This window comes from Tetrao urogallus (genome assembly GCF_951394365.1).
Source record: "Tetrao urogallus genome assembly, chromosome: 10".
NCBI lineage: Eukaryota > Metazoa > Chordata > Aves > Galliformes > Phasianidae > Tetrao > Tetrao urogallus.
In genome coordinates, this window is record NC_136823.1 from 19,945,358 (window position 1) to 19,971,522 (window position 26,165).

At 36.0% G+C, this 26,165-nt stretch overlaps 1 protein-coding gene across 3 annotated transcripts; it reads right to left on the reverse strand.

The window, feature by feature from the left end:
* Positions 1-16: 16 nt before the first annotated feature.
* On the reverse strand, positions 17-25,837 carry NR2C2 (nuclear receptor subfamily 2 group C member 2; the record flags this gene model as incomplete). Of its 3 annotated transcripts, none has more annotated exons than XM_079540248.1 (14): positions 17-191; positions 3,039-3,144; positions 4,655-4,792; positions 5,445-5,584; positions 6,082-6,203; positions 7,042-7,219; positions 8,654-8,787; positions 9,499-9,592; positions 11,409-11,556; positions 13,449-13,628; positions 14,597-14,699; positions 17,059-17,259; positions 18,168-18,263; positions 25,787-25,837. In XM_079540248.1, 14 exons carry the CDS (start codon positions 25,835-25,837, stop codon positions 17-19), a joined length of 1,866 nt encoding a protein of 621 aa, XP_079396374.1. The 3 variants fall into 3 exon arrangements, with proteins under 3 accessions (XP_079396374.1, XP_079396373.1, XP_079396372.1); XM_079540247.1 differs by having other exon boundaries at positions 18,168-18,278; positions 25,778-25,837; XM_079540246.1 differs by lacking the exon at positions 25,787-25,837 and adding an exon at positions 24,371-24,426 and having other exon boundaries at positions 18,168-18,300.
* Positions 25,838-26,165: the final 328 nt, after the last annotated feature.

Sequence of the window (26,165 nt, forward strand, 5' to 3'; positions counted from 1 at the left end):
AATTGTGTTGCTCCCACTATGCAGATGTGCCAGTTATTTGACCATTGTATTCTGCTGTTTCCATTTTGAGAATGTAGGGGATTATGCTGTCAATTGGAACATTTCCAATGAGACCAGTGAAAAATAGTTCCTCAGTAATGCTAGAGCTCATCAGCCTAAGTGCTGGCAGGCGAACTAGAATCCGGGCTAGCCTGAAAAAGAAGTTCAGCAAATTATAAGTACACAAATTTCAAGTTTAAAATACTGTGTGGCTAAAGAGCTGGATCTGCTATTTTTATTACCAGAACTAATGAACGGGAGTAAAAAGGCAATTAAAATTAGTTCAGCTACCATAAAAAGAACTATTACTCTCTATCTAACAAGTGAAATGGAAAGCATCTGTCTTTTTTACTGGTTCTTTGGCGAGCAGGACATACTATTGCCCTTCGCAGATGTAAATATGTATAGATACACCATTCAATTGCTCTGCTTCTGAAATTCTTAGCCCTGGAAGCATCTCATGGTTTACGACAATGTAAAGATGAGTAATATTCCTACTGCCTAATACACTGTTTGCACAATTTAAAGACTCAATTATTTAAAGTAGAAACCATAAACAGTACAGTTGCCTAGCAACTTAATGACAAGCCAAACAGCAAAAAGGGGCCTGTGTATGTATGAAAAAATTAGTGAATCTGCTTCTGATGAGAAAATTAATTTGGAAGGGCATGCCGTTATTTACGTGTACTTTCAAACGGTGTGTTTTTTGCCTATAAGGATTTTAGCAGACATCCAATATAATAAAGTGATCACATTATACTTCTGGTCTTCTAGTGCATTCTCAATTTTAAAATCAAGAACCATGTTGGAAACATACCTGCTGTGTGTACATGGCAGATATACATCACAACTGACAAAATACATACATTTTTGGAATTGGATGCATGAAATCGCAAAACTTAGGCAGCACTGAACACAAGCTGTTGGAACGCTAGACTGTCTACAGAGAGAATACATAAAGACCATTCAAATAATAGACCACATCTTGTAAACCATAAAGGAAAACTGCAAAAAGATTCAAGACAGTGCTATTTTGTGAAAAGATGGCACCTCTGCTTCTATTTCAATTTGTGCTAGCATTCAGTTGCTCAGAAGTAATCAGATTGTAGCTTCACATTCACACATGGATAAATCTAAATGACATAAAATACAAAACAGGGTTTTGGAAATGCAACTCTAATCTTCACTCTGGAGCCTACTACTAAGAAAATTATTACTAAGAAAATTAAGTACATGAAACAAATTCTGTATTTCTTTTTATGACTAAGTCCACTTCTCATTCACAAAATCAGAATAATTGAACTGTATATGGAAGAACAATGTTGGATCTGTGGATACTTCTGGAGCAGAAATTCCATCTCGATTGCATTTAACTGGGAATCCTAATGACTCACACAGCACTTATCTCTATTAGAATCAGTGCAGAGACCAGTTTCTGAAATGGGAGCTCTTCTACAGTTTCACTCCCTCCCCCAGCTCCAAGTTCCACATTCCTCAGAACTTGCTTAAATATAAGGAATCACATGATTATAGGTATATCTTTGACATGGAAATGACTCTCACAGTAAAACAAAGTTCAAACAGTCCTTCCAGTACTAAAAAGCAGCTTAAAAATCTAGAGGGATACAGACTTTTCCCATGACCTGACTGTGAAAGGCACGGGGTGTGGTTTTAAAGTAAAAGGGGAAATTTAGGTCAGACGTCAAGTGGAAATTCTTCACTCAGAGAGCAGTGAGGACCTGGCACTACTGCCCAGAGAAGCAGTGGTTGTGGTGGTTGCCCCAGCCCTGCATAGGGCTCTGGTCAGCCTGAGCAGGTGGGGTGCAACCCTGTCCACAGCAGGTGGTTGGAACTAAACATCTTTTAAAGTCTCTTCCAACCCAAGCCATTCTGTGATTGTAGACTTACTAGAAGTTGGAATTCCCCTTGTAGTACTGGGAAAGATCTTGTTGGTGAAATTCAAAAATAAAACAATTTTGATGGAAATAACTCCATCAAAAGTTATTTACTCCTAGGCAGGTAACAAACAGAAACAGCTGAGAGCTGACAAAAACAAATCAGGCACTTTCAAAGACAAGTCCTTGGAAATGTAAAAAAAAAAAAAAAAAAAAAAAAAAAAAAAAAAAAGTAAAGGTGAAAAGAAGCAGGAAGTGAGAAATTCTTATAATGGAACATTAATGGAACATTAAGAGTTCTTTACTGTTTTCCATATATAAACCTTAATTTTTCAAGATCTCCAAATGAAATATTTTTCTGCACATGTATCTTGACAAATAGTTAAAGGATGATAATCATCTTTTATTATTTCAAAGTCTCTTTGACAATTAACTTGAAAAAGGAGGCAGTCTGACTTAAAGAACTTGAGACTTCTAACATAGACAGTAAGCTCTCTATTTTCCTAAATACAGAAATGAAATTCTCAAAAAAACCAAAAAAATACCAAACAACAAACAGGACGAGTGGTAACAAGTTTAAACTAAACTAAAAAAAAAAAAAAAAAAAAAAAAAAAAAAAGGCAGGTTTAGATTAGATATAAGACTTTCTCCTCACTATGAGGGTGGTGAAGCAGTAGCACAGGCTGTCCAGAGAAGCTGTGGATGCCTCAGTGCTGGAAGAGTTCAAGATCAGGCTGGATGGGAGTTTGGGCAACCTGATCTACTGGGAGTGGGAAGAAGACTGAACTAAATGGTCTATATGGTCTCTTCCAACTGATCCATTTCATGATTAAAAACAAAACAACTCAACCAAAAAAGCTACACAAACAAAAACACTCACAAACCACACACAAAACCCAGGCCTCACTTAGGAAAAAAAATACAGGTTTTGCTTCATTCTATCTTTAACCAATTCTTCTTGCTTTTGTGAACAAGGTTCTGGCTGTTTCACCTTAATAGTCAAGAACAGATGTCAAAAAGGAAGTTACAACATCATGATGCTATTTTGTACTTTTGCCAGCTACAGCTCACAACATTGTTTTGGGTACTATAGACAATAAATACCTATAAGTATCTTCTGGATAGGTTTTTTGTACATAGTCCTGCAATTCCATCTGTGCCTTCTCCTGGAATTTTTCTATTTGGGTTGAACTGTTCAGACCAGGGTGATCTAAAGAAACAAAACATTTCTGTATGTCGATTGTTCCCTTCTACGTTGCAAAGTACATGTGCTTACGTGATTTAAACACTGTATTGTGATTTTTATCATGACAGTTGAATAAATTTAAACCATTCAATTGAACATTTGCTTCCTGGTTGCACAAGTGGCATACTCACTTTTCTCTCCATTGCAGGCTGTATCCACAAGAAAGCAGAAAAAGATTCATCTTGTTATATACCAGGCAATGACATTCCCAGTTTATGTTCCTAATTCTGTTTTTTAAAACATATTTTCCTCAGTAATTTTAATTATCTACGCAGATTGAGTAAAATCTTTTTTTTTTTTCTTGATAGATTGACTTCTTGATCTTGAAACTGTTTCATGTTTTAATTCCACTTGGCTCTGTACCTCAAAGAGGGTCACACGATCAGAAAAACTGGAAATGTGACAGACTTGACTGTGCCCCAATATTTTCACCATTGTGTGCAAAGAAATGGGACAGAACCATATCGAAGTTGCTTGCCCCTCAGACTTGCATGAAAGCCCTAATAAATGTAAATCTAATAATATAATCTACAGAAAATTTCCAAAAGCAATTTCAGGACACTGGTATCTTCTAATTAAACTGAATTTTTATTACAAAGAGAAAAATAATATCAAAGCAAAAAACAAAAACAGACATCAAACAAAAACAACAACAAAAAAACACTAACAAAAAAAAAAAAAAAAAGCAGCCTCCTAAGAAGATATTCATTTCCTTGGTACTTTGTTAAAAAGTGGTAGATTATTTACTTGAATTCAAGATATTTATGATTCAAGGCAAAACCTTCCTTTTCACTCAGTCTGTCAAGCAGTTTTAAATTAACCTTCCAGCATCCTAGGAACACTTCTCTCCCTGTGCTGAAGAAACTGTCAGCTCTCCTTTCTTTAATATTCTACCTTGTAATTCCAGAAAATGTGTAGCATGTTCTTTAAGGAAATCCTCACCTCATAACTACTATTGATCATGCTTTACATATCTGCTGTCATTTTGGTAAGACAGAAGACAGCTGGCTTGCATTTAATTCTGGAGGTTTGGTAGAGGCCCCATATATAAAATATATGAGTAGAAGTACCACTATTACACCATTCCTCTTACAAGTGCCTTAAAAATATTAACACTGATGTCAATTTCTTCCTGTCATTTTCAGAACATATTTTCTTCTGATCCTTCCCGCCATTTGCTTCACTAATATTGCTAGATAACTTATTACTTATCAGCTGAAGATAATTGATATTCTAGTCTCCTAGGCTGGGTTTACAAGAAATTCTTGATAGACTGGAGCTGTAAATAACACAAATGTGTTGGTCCAGAATTATTTTAAATATATATATATTGTTTGTGATAAATCATTATGGATCACTAATTTTCCCACAACTTAACAGTTTCATCTCAAGCCATTAGCCTCATGAAACATTCCTACAACATTAACATATGAATGCTTATTATTTAAACAAATACTGTTACTAAATTCCTTACCAGGACTAAATAGGACTATAGCTTTAAGGTATGCATATTCATATCCATCAATATCAATCTTGGCCATGCTGTTACAGAACTCCTGAAGTTTCCAGATGTGTTCCATGACTTGCTTTATTCTGTCTCCAGAAAGCTTATCTACAAAACGATAATATTTTTTTCAAGTGAGCTCAAGTACATCTGATATATTAAACAGCATCCTTTTCATGAAACAAGTGACATATCAAAGTATTTTTGTGTCATTTTGTTCCACTCACAAAGAAGCAAAATTGCTTCTGACACGTTCTTGTCAATACCAGACAAAGTATTCACAGGTAGGCCAATAGTCAAAAATGAGTTGAAATCACCCAACTGGTGAAGGGGATCTCTGGCTACGCAGCACTCCTTCTCAGGAAGCAGCTTAGGTCCAAGGGATGTTCTCCCTTCAGTGGCTGGCCCTTGTAAGAGCCCAGTGTGGCTCCACTCTGGGTCCACCCCTTCTGGTCATGTGGAGAGCACAGATGCACGCACTTTGCCTGCGCTCCCTGAGCCAGCTACACCCTTTCATCAGGTGCTCAATCAATCACCAGTTCAAGCCCAGACCTAACTGTTTCAGACCTGCTTCCCTACACATTTGGTATTCTAAAACCACTTAACATCTAAGTATAGCACCTTTCCCATCCCCCCCCCCCCCAGGATCCAGGGGAAAAATTCTGCCACCAACTAGAAAAGGTTTTGTGAGAAATGTTATTCAAAGTCCATTTGGAACCCTGTACTGAACATACATAAGAATCACATAGTGAACACGTACCTTCCTGTATGCTGTTCTGAAGATGGTTGACAATAGCTGCTAGGATAGTTGACAGACTCATCACTTGCGCACACTGTGCCAGGCCTAAGGTAAACAGCTCATTCCAGCAGGCACGCACAAGGCTTGTATTACACTCCTGGCTATGAACAACAAAATCAGCAGAAGCTAATTTTCATATCAGGTTGGTATTGCTCTCTTTATATTATATCAATTATAACAATCAGTAACAAGGGTTAACATATTTCAACCACCCTACTAAAACAGCTTATATTACCATATTACAAGTATTTCAAAAAGCAAAAAAGTAATAGATCAACTACACAAAACCATACAGGATATCTGTAAAATGGTGCTCACCAATTCTTCACCAAGATTTCTACAAATTAAATCCTTCCTTTTGATTCAGCTTTAGCTTCTGCAAAAGCAGTAACATCAGATATTGTAGTTATCCCTCCCTCTGCCACCATCTATATTACTGCTGTTCAAAAAGGTGAACACTGTATAGCCTTCACACATTTTAAAGAATTCAGTAACAATTAAATAATTCACTCATTTAAAAATTCAAAATAGCTCAAAAGCATTAAGGTCAATGCTTTAATTAATTAGAAAGCGAACCAACAATAGAATGTCTATTTACCCAAGTGCTTGAAATGCAGGTATGGATCTAGCCCAGTGCATAGATAAGAAAAGTAGCCGTGATGCTGACTCACAGATGTAGTGTACATTAAGATACTCTGGCATCGGACTGGGCATTGTCAGCTGCAAAACGTAGAGTACAATATGTACAGTCAAGGTAGAAAATAATTTTTATTATCAATGAAGTAACCACTGAAAACAGACAATGAGACTAGCTTGAATGTCATAAGCAATTGTTTGACAAGATACTGCCAAATTTAAACTTCACTAAATAAGTCATTACTTCTTGGAAGGAATGCAAAATGAGGATGGGAGATAGAAATAACATGAGAGCTCAAATGTTTATTCTGAATCATTTTAATTATCATGTAATAACAAATCTAACATCATGGTACTATGAAACTATTTTCTAAAACTTCTTGAAAGTAAAGTAAATCCTAAAATAGGAAAATTGTAGAGTATGAATCTACAAACAAGACACCATTAATAGGAATAAGCGGGTTATGATTAAACTGACTATTTAAGTACTGTTATTTCAGTAATGATCTTTGTAACTCTTTAAACAGTGCAATCTGATAATGATTGTAATCGTTTCTCCCACAATTTTCAATGTGTTCTTGTTTGATTAGTGTAATTGAAAGAGTCTAAAAAGGCACTGGAACCTCTTATTTAAAAGATTTGTGTGTAACAAAAGTTCTACATTACCTAGAACTATAAATGAACTACGCAAATCAGTACTACATGGATGATATGTAAAGTGATTATCAACCATAGCAGAAAGTGAAATAAATATCTTCTAAAAAAACATTTATGCATTTAACATAGATCATGCAAGAGCAAAAACAGTACTAGATTCTTTCAAATATCAGTCATTCTAGATTGCTACATTTAATTTTGCTAAAGAAAACTCATATTTTGGATTACAACTTACTGGTTTAGTAAGACACGTCAAGAAATGTACCTTAAATGTAACATGCGTATCTGTAAGTAAGGGTCCTTCCACTTCAATAATTGGCGTCGACTGATCTCTACTAATTACATGAATATTCCCTCCTCCTGTAGGATCCATTCCATCTGCCAAGTTAGGAGCTGCTGTACCATCTGTGGTATTGAGTGCTTTGGCCAAAGTATCAAACGCCCTGCAATAAAGAGCGACAGTGAAAGCATTTCCTCACAGTCTCAGGAGTTTTCAAAGAAGTTAAATAAAACCCAATGAGGCATTCCCACTCAGAAGTTAGGGTAAACAGTTCCCATGTATGTTAAGACATGAGGCCAGGTTTTTCATTAAAGCCTGGTTCTTTTGTACTGTTTGGACATTACACTGGGAATGCCCAGTATACAACCAATTAAAAAGAGAGCCCTACCTCAAAAACACCTCAATTTCCTTCTCCTGAGGACAGTGCCTTAGAAATCTTATGACAGTAATATAAGAAAGACTAGTTCCTGTACTTTATACTCCAGCTGTTGCCATTGGAGAAATAAGACTCTGCAAATTCCTTTTTTTATGACGACTGAGCTTAGGTCTAGATTCAGAATTTTATGCTCCACTTTAATACTAAGCGATACTATAATGATATTTCATAGTGCTGTTCTGACACTTTTTATTGAGAAGTTGGGGGATTCTTGTTCTTTTAAGCAGAAAAAATGACTACAAGGTTAAAAAGAAAAAACAGAAGCTGAAGTGGCAAGTATTTTAAGGTATCAGTTAATAACAGATTTAAGAGCCTAAAGTAAAGCACCTCTTACAAGTCTACTTGAGAAACACTGGAGAGTTTTAAGGCCAAGTATTTATCTTATTTCACTGTACTGCGAACTTACATTTTCCTTCAAAAACAACAACAAACAACAATTAAGAAAACAAAAAAACATTCTCCCATCCCTAGAATTTCAAGAGTGTGTTGTTTTTCCTCATTTAATGAAGTATTCAAATTTTTTCTAAACATTAAATTAAAAAAATGTTTATCCATCTTTAACCACAATTATCCCATTTTAAACAACTGGTATTTTGGCAGTACAATCTCACAGCAAAATCATACAGAACCCCAAGAAAAAGAGTTAAGGGCAACAAGCACTTCACAGGAGAAGCTTCCATATAACAAGCCTGTCAAATAAAGCAATATTAAAGTATTACTATTCTCAGCATTTCTGAAAGCCACAAGCCAGTCACTTATTCAAGCACTGAAAGAGGCTGCCCACAGAAGTGGTGGAATCCTCATCCCTTGAGATATTTAAGAGATGTACGGATGCAACACTAAAGGACATGGTTTAGTGAAGGGTCTTGGTAGGTGAGATTGACTCATGGACTCACTGAAATTGAAGGTCTTTTCTGTTTTATAATTCTACTCTATTCTTGTTTTTCTTAGTATGAAACCTGCTTTAGCCTCAGACCACTATCATTATAACACATCACAGTTCTTCACAAGCAGTCTACAGGCTGAGACAACAGCCAAGTCCAGATTTCCAAAGAACTGTTTTTGTATTTCTCAGTACTCGGCAATCTCTACTGTGTTTGATATCACAACACCAAATTACTTCAATATACAAAATACAAAATGCTAAATTAAGATGCATACCGTGAAATTTCACTGGCAGATTGCTCTTCTTGTTGAATTTCAGAAGTATCTCCATTATTTAGTGAGTCACTGAGATTAGCAAGAGATGTTACAACATTTGCTAGTGTTCCTAAAGCACCCTGGCTTGTCTCAGCCTAAAAAGGAATAACCATATTAGTGGATCAGAATTATAGGTGCTACATCATACTTTCTTTTTTTTAATTTTACATTTTCAATCTTTGTGTTCTTTTTACTCTTATGTATTTTTCCATTTCTTGATCACCTACAATGGTTCACATGTAATTGACAATGACCTTTAAACCCTAACTCACAACCTCTGTTGACATATTGTACAGAGATCTAGTTATGGTGTAAATAAGTGTGAAAAGAAACGATGTCTCTGTTGATGAACTTATTTTACCTCTGCATTTCTACAGATTTTCAGACTCACCCCAACCTTCTCCTCTCAAGTGCAAGAATGACTCATGTTTGTGTACATAGCTAAAACAGATTGTATATATGCATAATCAATGAATATTAAGATGTTATAACTACAAGATAAACAAGAGAGTTAGGCAAAGCAGATTATAATAATAAAAAGAGGATAGAAAGCTTACCCCTATCCTGGGCTCACTCACAAAACTCCAGCAGAGCAGATCTCCAGAAGAGATCCTTCCCCACTGGTAGCCAGCTCTTAAATAGGTCTAGGAGGGGTGCAGCCAGGCTCCCCCTTCCTGCAGCACAGCTGCATTGCCTTCACCTGTGCTCCTCTGGCTGACTCAGTGCTTGCCTCAGGTGATCAATCAGAGGTTCAGTTCCCATACACTATATCAATACATTCAGAACTTAACTGAAAGAATTCATACTTTAGAGTCAGCAGCTAGGAGGATGGTACCATCATCCCTGATCAGAGGTTGTTGAATATTCACAAGCATTCCTGGATCAAGAAGACCTGCAGACCTGTTGAAAACCACAAGCCATGTGGCAGTTAATGGTACCTACACAATGCATAGGAAGAATATGTAACAGCACATAGAAGAGTACCAGTTTCATGAAATTGTAAATTTAAAAACTAACAATTTATTCATTGAAATATCAGTATTTCTGAAATAGTTTCCAAAAAGCTTCAACCACAGGAATACTTTTCCTTTTCCTGTGCAAAAGTAGTGACAGTTTCCTAAACAGATATTCGCCTCGTTCGTTTTTGAAATTGGTTTATTCTGTTTTATGAAAACTCTTAAGAAGCCACCTAGCAGATCTGAAGTAAAGCCTTCTAAGGCATAATTCTGCATTCCAAGTTAGATAATGGACAGCAGTAAATAAAGTTGAGTCAATAAAATTTATTTCACATTACAAAAAAGTTGCATAATCAAGTTTATTTAAAAATCTCTGCTGTCTTTTCTTCTGCTGCTTTTTGATCACGCATCATTACTGTCCAATCTATTCAAAGGACACAGTGTTAGATTTGAATCCTTAGAGTCTCCGTAGGCAGCAAGTATGATTTACACCCTCAACACTCCAGGCCTGTGTAATCCAATATAAATGGCCTTGTGGAACTGATAGCTTAAAGAGTCTGACACTAACATTGTGAACTACCACAGGAAGCAAATTATCATGCCTTCTGCTAATCTGAGTCCTACATCAATAAAAGGGTCACACAATTAGTGTAATATTGCTTATAGGAGGGTAAAGCATCTGCAACACAAGGAAATCCTGAGGTAGCAAATGTGTCTACAAGTAGTATTTTTGAACAAAATGACCAGCAAATGAGAACAACTGAAAAACAATTCAGGGAATTTGTGGCGTAAGATTCCTAATCGTTGTGTCATTTATCCAAAAAAATATGTCTGAGTAAAACTCATGCACACAAACACACTGAATTTTGAGATCCTATGTTTATACATGCACACACACACACTAACTGGAGCAACAACTTTCAAAATGTGGTATATTACACTGAGTTTTATTTTATTCAGGAAAAAAAAATTCTGCCTCTATTTATTATGATATTATACCATACTCATGTATTTTCCCTGACTCCCAATGGGGAAAACTGAGAACACAAAAACCATATAGGAATATCATAGTATCGTGGAAAGTTCACAGAATCATAGAATCCTTAGAGTTGGAAGGGACTCATAAAGGTCATCAAGTCCAACCAACACCCCCACAACGAACAGGGACATTTTCAGCTATATCAAATTGCTTAAAACCTGGCCCTGCCTGATCCTGAATGTCACAAATGTCTGGGCATCCACCACCTCTCTGGTCAACCTGCTTCAATGCGTCACCACTCTTGCTGTAAAAACCTTCTTCCTTATATCCAATCTAAATCTTCAATATAGCAAAATGAAACCGCAGGTTTACAGTCTGTTTACAGTCTTTTGGGATCTGAATCATCCGTCACTGTAGGCTCTTCACTACTGTTTTCAGGAAGGGGAAGACTGAAGTCTGCTATTTGTGGATCTGATTTCAGCACAGTGTGTACTTGAATCCATTGCACTGGTAAGTCTCCATGTTTTTTACTTGCATTTCACATATTTGTCCTGCTTGTGCTTTGATATGAGCTACACCTCCTAACTTAAAACCATCTAACTGTACTCACACAAAGACATTGATGATGAACAGAAGATACTAGACTGGTCTTGGTAACGGAAAAACAAAACTGGAACTCTTTTATTGGCCAATGCTTTAGAGTGTAGGGGGAAGAAGAACATAGCTGTGCCTGCAATGCACAAACAACCTTAAACAACACTTTTTTAATGTATTTACTCACCGTGCCCCATCTTTATCTGCAACAAATGTTGGAGTTGCTATTAGAGGGCTTCGTAGGTCTTTTCTAATATATATTTTTTCAGTGGAAGCTGCACAGTTGGTCGGTTTTTCACGCTGCACATCAAAAGGCTTTCTTTCACTCTGAACCGCTATATGAAGATATAAACATGCAGATTTGAAAGAAAATGAATGAACTACTAAAAAAGTAAAACTCATATAGTAGGATTTCTGTTTTAATAACTACAGTGGTGAGTTAGTTCAGCATGAAACTGAAATTTAATATAAAGACCAAAGAAACACTTCCAGTTTTGCTATACTTGTGCCTAAGTAAATTTTAACTGACAAAGGCACAGACTGATCATTTAAGTTTCCTGAACTGGAGGCAAAGCTTGACTTTTCACAGGTATTTAGGAGACAAAACATTTCTGCAACGTACATTAGAAAAAAAAAAAAAAGGGGGAAGGGATTCTTATTCCAGGTAAAGCTATACACAAAGTCTTAGCCTTACTCTGAATGAGTAGAAACAATACGAGTTAGCTACAGAATTTTTCTGTTACGCAAGAAATGCAGCTTACTGCCTTACATTACTCTCTACATCATACGCAATTCTCCCATTCGTTCATTCAGGCCAGTTAGGGAGCAGCATTCTAAAAGTAACCTTTTCAACTGGAAACATTTCTAAATTCTGAAAACTGGAAGAAAATAAGGTTATTCTCCAATATGCCAAACAAGAACTTTAACTCTTTTAAAAGAAGAAGGGAAATGAAAAGTGCTTCTTTATAACACTAAGGTGTTATTATTAAACAGATTACAGAAAGTTACTTGGAATCTAAGTCACTAATCTTACAAATTCATCTATAGTTTGGCATAACATTTCACCATGTCAATTTTTCAACTGAAATTGAAATGCAAATGGAAACAATACTACTATGTATTCATTGTACAAATCAATCATACAGTGGTTATTGCTCTACAAGATTTAACATTACAAACAAAAAATTTAATCCTACTATATAGCCTTTTTCAATGTAACACTAAAATACATGGATATGTTTCTTCCTATCCTTGTAAACAGCAAGCTATTTATTTGTTCATCCTGTTTTTACTAATATTGTTAGTGCCAGGAAAATTTAGGGCTTAGCAAGTAGATGTATTTATTTTCTATGCTTGGTGGATATGTAGATATTGATCAGAAACCTGAACCAGTGCACAGCAAAATCAGTATGCATACATCCTAACATGAATGGGATGAAAAGGGTTTGCTTTTGGAAATGAAGCAGTTTCTTCACCACAGATGTCACACCTCATATTCAGTGTGTGCATAGCCCTCTGGATTTCTAAAGTGTAAATACAACAAAGATCTCCTCATTTACAAAATGAAATTCTGCCTCCTTTATAACTCAGTGGCTGGAATTTATCTTGATTAGATCAGAGTAGAAAGAAGAATTATATATTTATTGCTTCACCTTAAATTCTCCTTAAATTTATCAGAGAACAACAAGATAACAGGCTTCATGAAGTGCTGGACTGTAGAAGCAGAGGGTGCTATAAATTGGAATTAAAATGCATTGAAAGAGTTATTTGGATTCTAGCACTGGAACTGTAGCTAAGTATTGCATACAAACAGGAAAATGAGCTTAAAAATGACCAAAATATAAAAAAGACAAACACTTCCCATCTCTGGGTAAAAAGAGAAAAATAAACCTGCAAAAACCGTTCTGTACATGCAATATTAGACTTAGACTTACATCCATCTTTGTAGAAGTATTTTATACTATACACATACGCTGCATTTGTAACATGCATACCAAGATGCGTGACTAACTAGACTGCTCCAGAACCATAAGTAAGCTGAGATACATATAAAAACAACTAATGCACATTAAACATAATCAGCAATGAAAGAAAGGCGAGATAGATGGATATCAAAAGTTCTATTTCCTTCAATCAACATAGACTGAAATGAAAGCATTAAAAACCAATAGTAGTACACAGTTTTTAGTTGATAAGCACACTCTCACATTAGGTAATTAACACTCACATTCCATTTTCATGCCCATTTCTAGACATTTCTTAAGCCTACAGAATTGGCAGCGATTCCGATGGTGTTTATTGATGATACAGTCTTGGTTGCTACGACAACTGTAGGTCAGATTCTTCCTCACACTCCTTTTAAAGAAACCCTTGCATCCCTCACAACTGACAGCACCATAGTGACGACCTAGGAAACATATATACTGTCATAAGAAGGAAATAACTCCCGTTTTAACATAAAAATAATTATCTTAGGCACCCTTATTTTGTATTCTCATCAACATTTTGGACTGCAGAAAGCATTAATAAAGAAACATCCCATAAGGCTTTAATACCTTTTGTCAGGACTTTTAGGTAGGAAAGTGGAGAGAAGGCGGTCAAGCCTTTATTTGAATAAGAGGCCTCTAAAGTAGTAGTTCCCACTTTATCTGCTGTTACAGCATATAAAGGAGCTATATAAAGGACAGCACATGCCTGAAGTCGCATTAAAAGAACACACGCTAATCATTTAAGTAAATGGAGATAAGTAATTTTGGAATAAAATCTGAAATTCAATGTTTAGTCAAAACTCCTGTGCATATTAATTCTGATATTGTTTTAATTACATAAGCACTTTCATAAAATGCTTCCTTAGTTAATGTTGAAATTTTTTTTAGTAGATTGCTTGTTGAATGAATCTGAAACCACTGAGGACTCGCTTGATCTCTACTTGCCTCTTTCTTTAACAGTAAAAAAACCAAAATCCACCAAGAAGTCCTGTGTTTGTCAGTGATTTCTAAGAAGCATTTTTTCCTTGAAGCAGGTAGACTTTTCTAGGCAACACTTACTGCAAGGCTGCCCGCAGCTCTGGGGAACAGGACTTAATTCTTCAAATGGTTTCAGTTACTAGGAGCTATGCAACTGTTATTTCCTCTTTCAGCACATGCCAATTTATCATTTACTCCACTGTAAGTACAAATTAATATTATTTTGAGCAGAGCTGTACTACTCTGTGCATATAGTTATAAACGTATAACATCTCTTTCCACCTTAGATTCAATTGCTTTTGCCATCAGCACGGTTATAATCATTTAAAAAACACATGAAATCTCCTTTCTTTCACCCTAGTAATGTTTCCAGTCAGTTTCCTGAATATTGCTTTCTATGCTTCCTTACCTGACGCTTTATCACCACAGACCACGCAATATTCTACTACCTGGGCCCGCTGAACATCAGCTTTTCCCAGCAAACGTTCCACCGAAGCAGAGTCTGTCACTATCTGAGTGAAAATTCCAAAACAAGAAGAGGTAATTAGGCAGTATTTTCTGCTGAAAGGAAGGAGTTCTGCCTAGGGTTGGTGTATCAACAGGCAAGAGGCAGCCAAAGGTGAAGACAAATATGACAGATGTGGAATGAAATTAAGTAGTATAAAATAAAGTTAATGAGCATTTTTACTGTCAATGGCAAGACTATTAGAGAGCCAAAGCAAAACACAAATCCCAAATTGTACTCCCAGCTTTGTTCAATAGAAGTTCCCTCACTTGTGCAGTCAGCAGTATGCTTCCTTTCTTGTAAATTACTGTCAAACAACTGCTGTGTTTTAGCCAAAGATGGTTGTACTCCACACACTCTTCCCAGACATCCTCACAGTAGCTAGTACGTATATATGGTTTAGAGGATACAGCCTGAAACAGAGATTAATTATAGAAAACAGTCTGGCTTCTGAAGACCTTGGATCCCAAAACTTAGTTGAAAACATTCAACTCACCACAGAAAAATTAAAACAAAACAAAACCCACTTGGTAACAGACTGTGCAACATTATAAAATAAATTTTCAAGGACTACTGACACAATTTGTCAAAAAAAAAAAAAAATTGTATTAAAAAAAGATACTGCTCACTGTAAAATACTCTCTTATTCTAATAGTAGGAATAGGAACCAGGCACCAGCTCGTATTTATTCATTTTACTTTTTTAAGAGGGGGCTAGGAAAAAAATCTCAAATTTCACTGGAAATGGATTATTGCTTACATAATTTGTTTTTCAGAGTTCCCATTGATACTACAAGGCCCACAAATATAACAGAGGCTGTAAGCCAGCAGAGTGCCTTTGCAGCCACGAAGGCCAATTGTATCCTAAGATGCATTAAAGAGTCTGATCAACCAGGGTGAGGGAGGTGATCTTTCCCCTCTACCACCTCTAGGGTGATCTTGCCCTGGTGAGGTCACATCTGGAGTACTGTCTCCACTTCTGGGCTCCTTAGTTCAAGGCAGTTAGAGACTGGCTGGTGAAAGTACAGTGGAGGTTACAAAGATTATGAAGGGCCTGGAACATCTCCCTTATGAGGAAAGGCTGAGAGACTTGGGATGTGTTCAGCTTGGAGTAGAGAAGGCTGAGAAAGGACCTTATCAATGTTTATAAGTACCTAAAGTGTGGTGAGGTCAAGTGGATGGGGCCAGGCTCTTTTTAGTGCACAGCAAGCGGCACTGGACACCAGTTGAAACGCAGGAGGTTCCATATGAACAGGAGAATGACAGAGCATTGGAACAAGCTGCCCAGAGAGATAAAGGAGTCTCTTTCTCTGGAGATATTCAAAACTCACCTGGATACTTTCTTTTGCAGCTTGCTCTTAGGAACCTTCCTTAGCAGGAAGGTTGGACTTATAATGAAATAAATGCTGTCTTTGCATTGCAAAAGGATGTAATGACTGCAAAACGGTTCAAAGAGGCACCATGGAGCTCAGATACATTTCTACTTGCAGAAATGAAGACCTTGAATTTTTGAGTAATGTAACAAGATGTACCAGTACAAACTGGTTCTGTAGTATGAATGATAGTCAGAGGGAAAGGTTAACTATAAGAGGTTATTGCAGCATACCATGATAGGTAAAAGCCAAACAAGAAAGGGAGGACAATACAGAGGAGTAACCCAAGCAGCAAAGTAAATAGGGACCAGATATCCGCTGAGGGAATTAGAAGCATCAGATTAGAAGCATCAATTCTGGAGTCCTCAACCAACAAGGAAACAGGGGAGGGAATTTGCACTGGGAAGTAGGAAATATAAACTGCCCCCTCTCTCTACTTGCATCGTTTTACCCTTGAAGTCACCTGCTATTGCAAAAGCGTGAAATAATTTGTGATTCAAAGCAAATTCTGCCTGAGTCTGGAATACTGAACACAAGCACTTCTCACAGACTAGAAGGTCTGTAGAGGCCTTTTCTAACCCCTACAATTCTGTGATTCTGTGACAGCTTCTGCACTGAAGAACATTAATCCCAGTACTGTGACACTGCACTGTGAGCCTATGTTTGCCCAGGTAAGCTCTATCATTGCAGATCTGTAAATCTTTACTAGGTCTGAAATCTTGGCACCCCTCACAAGCACCAGCTTAATTATTTGTGTATGCTTTCTCATAACTGGAATTTCAATGAGAGGTAATGAATACAATCGAATGCATGAGAAACATGAAGACAGCGTGATTTAGGACTGACTACTGTAGCCTACAATTGTTATCATCTAATCCATGTTACAAAATTATCACAATTCCTGATGTCTTACAGGAATTCTACATTTAAAGCACCGAAAAGTCAAACACTGAAACAAAAAAAATCTGTGGTTAATCTTGTTTACCATATTTACCTGAATTCTGCCTGGCACAATGTTGTCTGCGGTGGTAAAGATAAGTTGTTTGGCATTAGATGTCTCAGGTGCTGCCAAAATCACCTTTCCCGCACCAGTTCCATCTGGACTGGCTAAAATAAACTGTTGCTTTGGAGACACAGATGAGTCGACTGCTGTCACTATCTGGATTTTTTGACCTGTCTGCTGATCAGTCACAATCTGTAAAACACATTGAAGAACGGCATGTTTCTGTGTCACAATTATAAAATACTGTTTCATAAATGCCCTTGCTACTAATTACTTTGCTATCTGTTAGATTGGTGCAAAGTTATAACTGCAAAATAATATAAACAAAACAAGTTGTTTAGAATATTTCTGTATCTTCATACCTACCATACAGAAGAGAAATATTAGATAAATTCGCGAAAAGTGGGAATTCATCTGGTGAACTGGTGGAGGTTGTATGCCCAGGACCATTTCAAATGCCTCTCCTGCACCACCTCTGGCAAAAGTACACAAGTATTGCACTGGCACAAAACAAGGCCAAGGACAGCTAAAGAAGTACTGCAGCACTTTAGTAACACTAATATTTAGTTTTCATATCATTTGGCACTGCATACATTTAGAATTCTGATATATTAATGCTATCTTTATATTATCCATGCATAACAACAATCCATCAGGTAGTAATACAAGCGCTAACTTCAGCCTTCGCAGGCAAGTCTGCCACTGGTTCTTTCTAAATGTGACAGGGAGAGGGAGGGAGGGATAGAGGAAGGAAAGGAGAAAAGTCTTTAGTGATGATCTTAAATGTTCTGACTGTCTGTTGACAGTGTCTGTGCATTTGGTATGGTTAGAGCTCATGCAATTTGTATATGTAGGCTGTTTAACCCCTGAAAATATTCCTCACTCCACTACACCAATACAATTACTATATACAGCCAACTAGCCATCATTAATCGCATCCTTTGAGAGAAAGAGTTCTGGTCTGCGATAGAAATGACCTATTCTTACAGATTTTGAAGAAACCTTCAATAGATTTTAATGCTGTTTTGTACAAAATGGGAGCAGGAAAAGGGAAAAAAATGAAGACATAACTGCTTACTACTAAGCCAATAGATTTTTACCTGAATGCGCTGTGGTGAGCCTACAGAGGAATCTGTGGAAATAATCTGGATGCGCTGGGAAGGGCTGGTCATCACTGGAGAATCAGATAGTGAATTCTGAATAGTTTGTACCTGTAAAATAACACACAGAATTCTGATTTATACACTTTAAAATACAGATGCTTACTAAACGTCAGATGGCTTTAGCATTCAACCTACATTTAATGGAAAGGTTACAACCATTACACCAACTCAGATATTTTTTCAATAAATTACAGGTATATTGGTTTTGGTTTTTTTTTTTTTTTTTTTTTTTTGGAGGGGGGGATAGAATGAACCTGATAAATGACAAAAAAAAAAAAAAAACCACCACAAGACCAAATCAAGGCATATTCAAAGTTACAAAACAATTACAATTTTTCACAACCAAAGAAAACATAGTTAAATTGCACGAGTCTTCGGTTTACTGAAATGCAGAAATGCACTTTTCTCAACTTACAATTTTATATTCATCGCTTTTTTTCCTTTGTGTATTTTGTTTTTACAATGTGTCATGTTAAATATTTCATTATGTTAAAAATTTAAAATAAAAATGTCCTCAATCCCGGGTTCATAGATGGGACAAGAGATACACAGAATTTGTTTGAAGAGTACACAGACCTTCTACCCGAACAAACATACACTTCATTTTGATTTCTGATCTTATCCATGAAGTTTTCTGAAAACTTTACAGAAAGTAAAGTTTACCTTTAAAGTTACCTTTACAGCCTAACTGAACAAAATGGTAATTTCTCTCTCCAAGTAAAAGTAAGAAAAATCTTAACAGGGCAAATATTTTTAGAGGTAACAAGTTAAACTTATTACAGCTAGTAATCTGGATATCTCTTTTTGTGTGCTGCATGCCTCCCTCCCATCTTCTTTTTCCAAGTTGTTCTGTCTTTCTATTTCATGGTACTGCAAGCTTTTTTCTTGAATGTATACTTCTACAGATATCAGCATACTCAGCACGTATTCAAGTGCATGCAGGTAACTTCTGTTACTTTAGTGAGGAGTTCACCAGCGTGATGACTGGCTCTGCTTTCCCAGTGCATTTCCCAAGTCAGTAATCTACGACTTGAATTGATAGCTTAACACTTGTGAGAAAATTCAAACAAAAGATGATTTTGTTCTAAAGCCATATACTGCACGTGCTCACCAAAGTTTTTAGACAGGATCAAAAATATTTGAATAACAGTATACATGACATTCTGTTGCAACAGGTTACAGAAAGTAACACCATTCTAAGCAGTAGATAAATATTTACTGTAATAACACTGCACCTCACTCCAGAGGTGACACTACTGTCCACAGGCAACAGCATGACATGAATACTTTTTAGTCACATTCTTTTTGAAAGTTATTATATAAAATGATAGAAAAAAACAACACTTTGGAAGACTGCTGACAGCAAACATTACATGTGCAGCATGTCTGAAAACAAAGTGTTATGAATTGTTATGACATGGTACACACTTCTATAGGTATTCCATCCTAGTGGGAATAAAATACTGCAGTGATGTATCATAAAAAAAGAACAGAATATTGCAGTCTGGTTTCTTCTACACACAGCTTAAGCCATAACTACTTATTGAAAACCAGGCAAATAGGCCAGAACTCTATTCTTTGGAAGAATGTTTTTTAATCTCAACAAACCAAATGCCTAAATTATTACATCTGCTTAATGCTAAATAAACCTTATTTTCAGTTTAACAGATTTTACATATTGATAGTTTCAGAATTTTAAGTATTTTCATATTGTAAACTTCATAATTTACAATAACTGTAATTAAGAATTGTAAACAATTTGTGTTTTCATAAATGCCCCACAAATACAAGTTTACAGTTTCACAATATCTACAGGGCTGCATTGAACACAGAGAATCACCCAGGTTGGAAAAGACCTCCAAGACCATCTAGCCCAACCATCCACCTACCACCACCATTTCCCCACTAAACCACATTTCTTAGTTCCACCACTACACGTTTATTGAATACCTGCAGGGACGGTGACTCAAATACTTCCCTGGGCAGCCCATTCCAGTGCCTGACCACTCCATCGGAGAAGAAATTCTTTCTCTAATCCAACGTGAACCCGCCCTGGTGCAACTTGAGGCCATTTCCTCTAATACTGCTGCTAGTTACATGGGAGCAGAGGCCAACCAACACCTCACCACAGCCTTTTTTCAGGTGGTTGTAGACAGCGATATGACTGGTTATAGCATTCTACATCGGAATTAAGAGTACCAAAATAGCCCAATATCTGCAGAGACAGGTGACCAAACCTAGGAAACTCAAGTTGTTTTTATTACATCTTATTTCAAATAACTTCTGAATGATTTACTCATCTGAACTTGTATAGGTGAACAACGGGTTAGGTCAATTTAATCACCTCCTGTTTAATATACAAAAAACTTAATTTGTGAAGGAAAGAAAAAACAGTTTGGATAGAAAGGAAAATTTACTGCACGGTCTCCTTGGGAGAAAAAAAATAAGTCTTAAAATACACAGCACTTTTCATGAAGCCATACTGTTTTACTCTCCTATTGCCTATATCCTACTTAGTCCCATATATTGTAGAAGTAAAATCTAAAGCTATATTTAAAACAAAGGGCACAGAAGTTGAATGACAAATGAGGCAAACAAACAGGTAGACACACGTGTAGTATACTCTCATTATTAGATGATATTAGATTATCCAGCAGTAGAGAGAAATACCTAGGCAAGAAAACAAGAAACAGAAAAACACCTATCAAGAGACTCCCAGTGGACACAAATGAACATCAGCTTCCTTGTTTAAATTCAATGGCTACTGAAAATATCAAGTTTATTTTCCAGACTGCCATTGGTTGACAGCAAAGTAAGAACCAGGATAGAAAGTCAAAAAAATGGAACAGTTTACAAGAGAGGAAAAAAAAAAAAACAAAACAACTTTCTGTAATATTATGTCAGCTGAATTTCTACCTTGAATGTTTTCATACACCTACAATGAATAAGAACAGATATAATTCTGATGATTTATTATTATACTCCTCAACTGTAACAAGTTTGACTTCTTAAGTAGAAAATGAAGAAAGAAACAGCAGTCCAAACATATGCACCATTCTCTATACTTTTAGAGATTTACCAGGCTGACTTCAGACAGCTTACATAAATGCTATAGAAAAAAATTGGGATTCTAATTAAAGATAGCACAAATCGGATGAAAATATTCTGAAAGCAAATTTCTCGTAAATACTCATTTCAGGAAGATCACAGTTGAGCATGACGTTAGGCTCATTTTCAGGATTACATTTACTATATTCCTACATTAGCATACTGTTCAAAACAAACATCACACCATGGAAAACCTGTATAATGCTTAAACAACCACTACGGAAGCTATACATACAAAGACCTACTTAAAGTCAATGACGGTACATTTTTGTAATTCTGAATTATATTTAAAAAAAATTAAATGCGCCCCAATTTCTTTAAGACAGGAAGCTTTCCAGAGAAGATGAAAGAAATAAATCAGCCTTATATCACAAAACTTCAGTGAACCACATTTTACACAGACTTACTTCACAGTCCTTAAAACAAACAAACAAGCCCCCGAACACACTAATATCCTGACTTAGAGATAGTTAGAAAATTATGAATGTCATGTAAAAAAAAAAAAAAATCATCTCAAGACCTCCTAATTCCCCTACAGAAGACAGATCAAATACACCTACTTTAAGAAATGGGAAAAATAATATGTTCTGATGTATGTAACATTGTTTGCTTTTTGGAGCTCCCTAGCTGCATGCTGTACTGACTCCAGTACTTACAGAGTCAAATCCTTCCTGCAGTCTTATTTACATTTTTCCTCAGCAAGTCTCTGAGGCCAAATCAATCTGAAAAAAAATGTCAGATCAAAGATATTTGCATCCAGCGTCCATTCATAAGGATTCCAATCATTGAAAGCAACCAGAATTGTTATAAAACAGATTCTCTGTGACCCTTCTCCTCTGAAGGTCAAGTGCACTATCACTGCCTGTAACCAAGGAAGCAGAATCAATGTGTTCCTGCTGTTTTGCCAGCTGCTGAAGGAGTCTAATGGTAAAATTAATTTCATCTTCAGAAGATATTCCCATTTTGTCAAGCTTACCCATCCCACTATCTCTCTGTTCTTAAGCCCCTTACCACGCTTTCTGTGAACTATGAAACAGCAAAGTGAAATCTGAGACAAGTGTTTGCTTGTAGCTTGAAGTATTTTCAAATCAATTAATTGAAAAAGAAAGTCCACCATATCTCTTGTGGAGGGTCTTTGGCCTTAATGTTCATTAACTTAATGTATTTAAAAGAATATACTCCTCTCTCAACTTGTCCAGGCCTTGCAAATAACACAAATCACTATTCTTACAGATAAGAATTTATGTAGCAAGTTTGTAACTCCCGGGTGATTCACTTGCCTAAGTTTCATGATAAAATATTTGTATGAAGCAGCAATGAAGGCTGATAAAAAAAACAAAAAAAAAAGTTTAGGGAAATTTTTAAGTTACGTTACCTGAACTTTTGGAAAAGCGACCATGAAACTTGACTAGTTTTATGAAAATAAACCTGAGTACAGTGAACTACTATTAGAAAGCCTTATGCAACAAATACGTGACGGGTTTATTTAAGTAGCTATGGTATTTTACTTCAATTTCAAGGACCCTCAGCCTTACCACTAAAATGTGCTCACTACTGACTGAAATCAAGCTCTTGATACAAAGCTCTATTTGAAAGCAGTAGCCACGAACAATTACTATAACTACCGGACTGTATTTACAGCACAAGTACAGTGTAACAATTAGTTGACCTGATATTTATTTATAGTGAAGAAACTATTATTACTTAACAACCTTTTGACACCAGTCTTTAATTGGTCTCTCAAGAAAGGGACTTATGATACTTAATTCACATTCGTCCTACATGGAACAAGAACTGAATCTGAAATATAATAACAGGGAATATAAACACTGGGAATTCTTCGTGATTTAAAGGTTCTTCACGGTCACTTTAGATCCAATTTTGAAAAGAGGTAATAGCCCTTATTACTGCTCATAATGACAGCTCTGTTTAAAAACTGTATGTTAAAAACTAAGGCACTGTGCATAAAATACATATGCATAACAAAATACATTTTAATGATACACAAATTAATTTGATGTGGAGACTGAACTTGGGCTATTGATACATTGCATGGCAATGGCACTACATAAATACTTAAGAAAAGCAGCATTACTTACTTCCGCATTAAGGCTAAAGCATTTGGGCTTTTCAAAACTAACTGAGAACGAGGAAGAATTCCTAAAATTCCCTCTGAATCCCCAAGCTGCTCTCTACTCTGCAATCTTTCGCACACTCAACTTCATACACCAGAAATGGAACTCTCTCACACAATCTCTTCAGAAACAATCAGCTGGAAAAACACAAGAAGCAACACTGCTATAGAGAAACCAAAAGCAGTGGAAATACCTGAAACCATTAAAAGGACAATTTTATGAAGCCCTTAAAAACACAGTCAGTACAAAAATACAAACAATGGGGACTGTTTAATAACTCCTGTGATGTAGCCACAGCATAATGGAAAGCAAACATGTCTAACTGTTGCTCAAGAAGGAAAAACAACATATAGCCTACTTGCACAGCAATCTGATTTGGCGCTTGGCATTGCAGTTTTCAATACAGCCATGCACAATGTACAACTATACTGAAAAACTGCTGCAGATATAGCCGAACATATATTAAATTATCCTGTTTGCAATTTGCTTCTGAACATTCAAAACTTAAAATTCTGTACATGACAACTCTTTTCCTTTCATTTAATTTTATAATATTCCCAGAAAGTCTCTTATTTAAGGCTTATGCCAAGCTTTATGCTAAATTTTCCACTGTAATCAGTGAGCACGGATATAGTACACTTCAAGAAAACCAGTAATGTATTTTGTTATATTAAAAACTGTATCAGGCTAAAGATATCCAGTCATTCATACAAAAAAATTTCAAAATTTATAGGCAACATCACTTAACTCTTAGTGAGACAATGCTGCTTGCAACTACTTTTCCATGAAAAAAGTTTTCATGGGGTTATGCACCAAGCAGGTGTATAATTTAAGTAGGAGTTGAACACTGTAAAGAGATGAAGCCCTCTATTTACCCACCGGCTAGGAAGAAATCACAGAGCTTCATAAATTCTTGGGATGAAGCGATCTCTCCAGTGGCAAGATACAACCATCACACTATGTTACCACGGTGCATTTCCTGCACGAGGAATTACAAATGTCACATATTTTATGTGTCTAAGATGTGATTAAAGATCTCAATTTCTACCAAAACAGTTTACAGTTTGCAGTATTTCCATTACAGGTTTTTATTCCCAATTGTTTTGGAAAAGTTTTTGTTTAAAAAAAAAAAAGTGCTTGCCAAACTGATATCTGATATAGCAAATCTGAGTGACAACCACTTGTCAGTTTTCACTAAGAAATCACAGGGGTTTCTTTTTTAAACTATGCCTTAGGTGTTATTTCCAGAATACTTGATAGACCATTTTCCACACTGTAGTATAATAATTGTTACTATGGACTTTAAGAGAACCAAAATTGTTAAGAAAAATAACAGTGCAAAGGATTTCCAAAGGATTTCTGAAAACATGATGTAGATTTACCTAATGTCACTTATTCTTGAATTGATCATACTTTTTAATATCAAGGTATAATCTCAGTTCAACAGGTTAAAAAAAAAAAACAACAACAAAAACCACCAACAAAACCAATGTCTGAAAAGTGATCTTGTCTACAGAAGTCTCTGAGCATATTTGCCCCTCATTATTTATGAAATCTCAATTACAAAAATCACACAGTTAGACAACTTTGAAGGATATTAAACTAAATAATTTTAAAACCAAGTTTTTTGTCTTCTTTTAAAAATAAGTTAACAAACTTAAAGAGACAAATTACTTCTTTTCTATGGACGTGAATACATGCAGTTTGAATGCTTATGAGTTGATTTAGACATTCTACCTGTTGAATATCCAAGCTTCAGTGAATTTAAAAGCATCACTTAATAGCAAGCACAAAAATCTACTCAAAGTGTCATCTCATATATAGAGATATGAAATATCTATATTTATCTCTATATTTATGAAATATAAAGCTTGATTTAAATCAACCATCCTACTGCAAATTCAATACAGTACATAAGTAAAACAGGTAAATTCAACAGGTAAAGTCAAACACTTGAGATTCAGATGATATCTCAAGAAAAGAGCTGAAACCTTTCATGATGAAATAAATTAATCATCAAATCACAATATTTTTTTAATATTACTCTTCTAATCTACCCACAATACAGATAAGCATCTCTGCAGTTAACAGTGAACTTCCCACTTGCATTCCTGATGGGGTGGTCACTAGAATGAAGCAGAACATTTATCATCAGCTGCACTGGTTTGTACGACCCCAGACATAAAGCAGTACTGTTCTATGAGGATCTGCTCTGTTTATTACAAATTGGAAACAGCAAAGACAATCTTAAGTCATTTTCCTCTCAGAAGCTCATACGCCAATCATTGTGCTATCTTCACTCACCTCAGCCACCTGCTGAGTCTCCATTACCTGCTGAGCCAGCACCTCCATATTGGTTGCCATGGTGAAGCAAGATCATTAGAAAACCTGTTTGAAAAAGATGCCAGCAACTTCCATCAGCCACAAAAGTTTCTTTTTTTTTTTTCCCCCTTACTGCTAAACAAGTCTATGATACTACTTAAGAATTTACAACACTATTTAATCTATCTGAAAAAACAGGTATGTGTGGATGTATATGCATGTATATATGCAGTACATGCATACAGGAAATGCAGTATTCAAAAAGCTGAATTCTGCTATTCACAGCACAGTTATTCTTCTACTTTATGAAGTTTCTCATACAATTCTTTTACTCTATTATTTAAGCAGTAAGCATAAGATGCTAATTTTA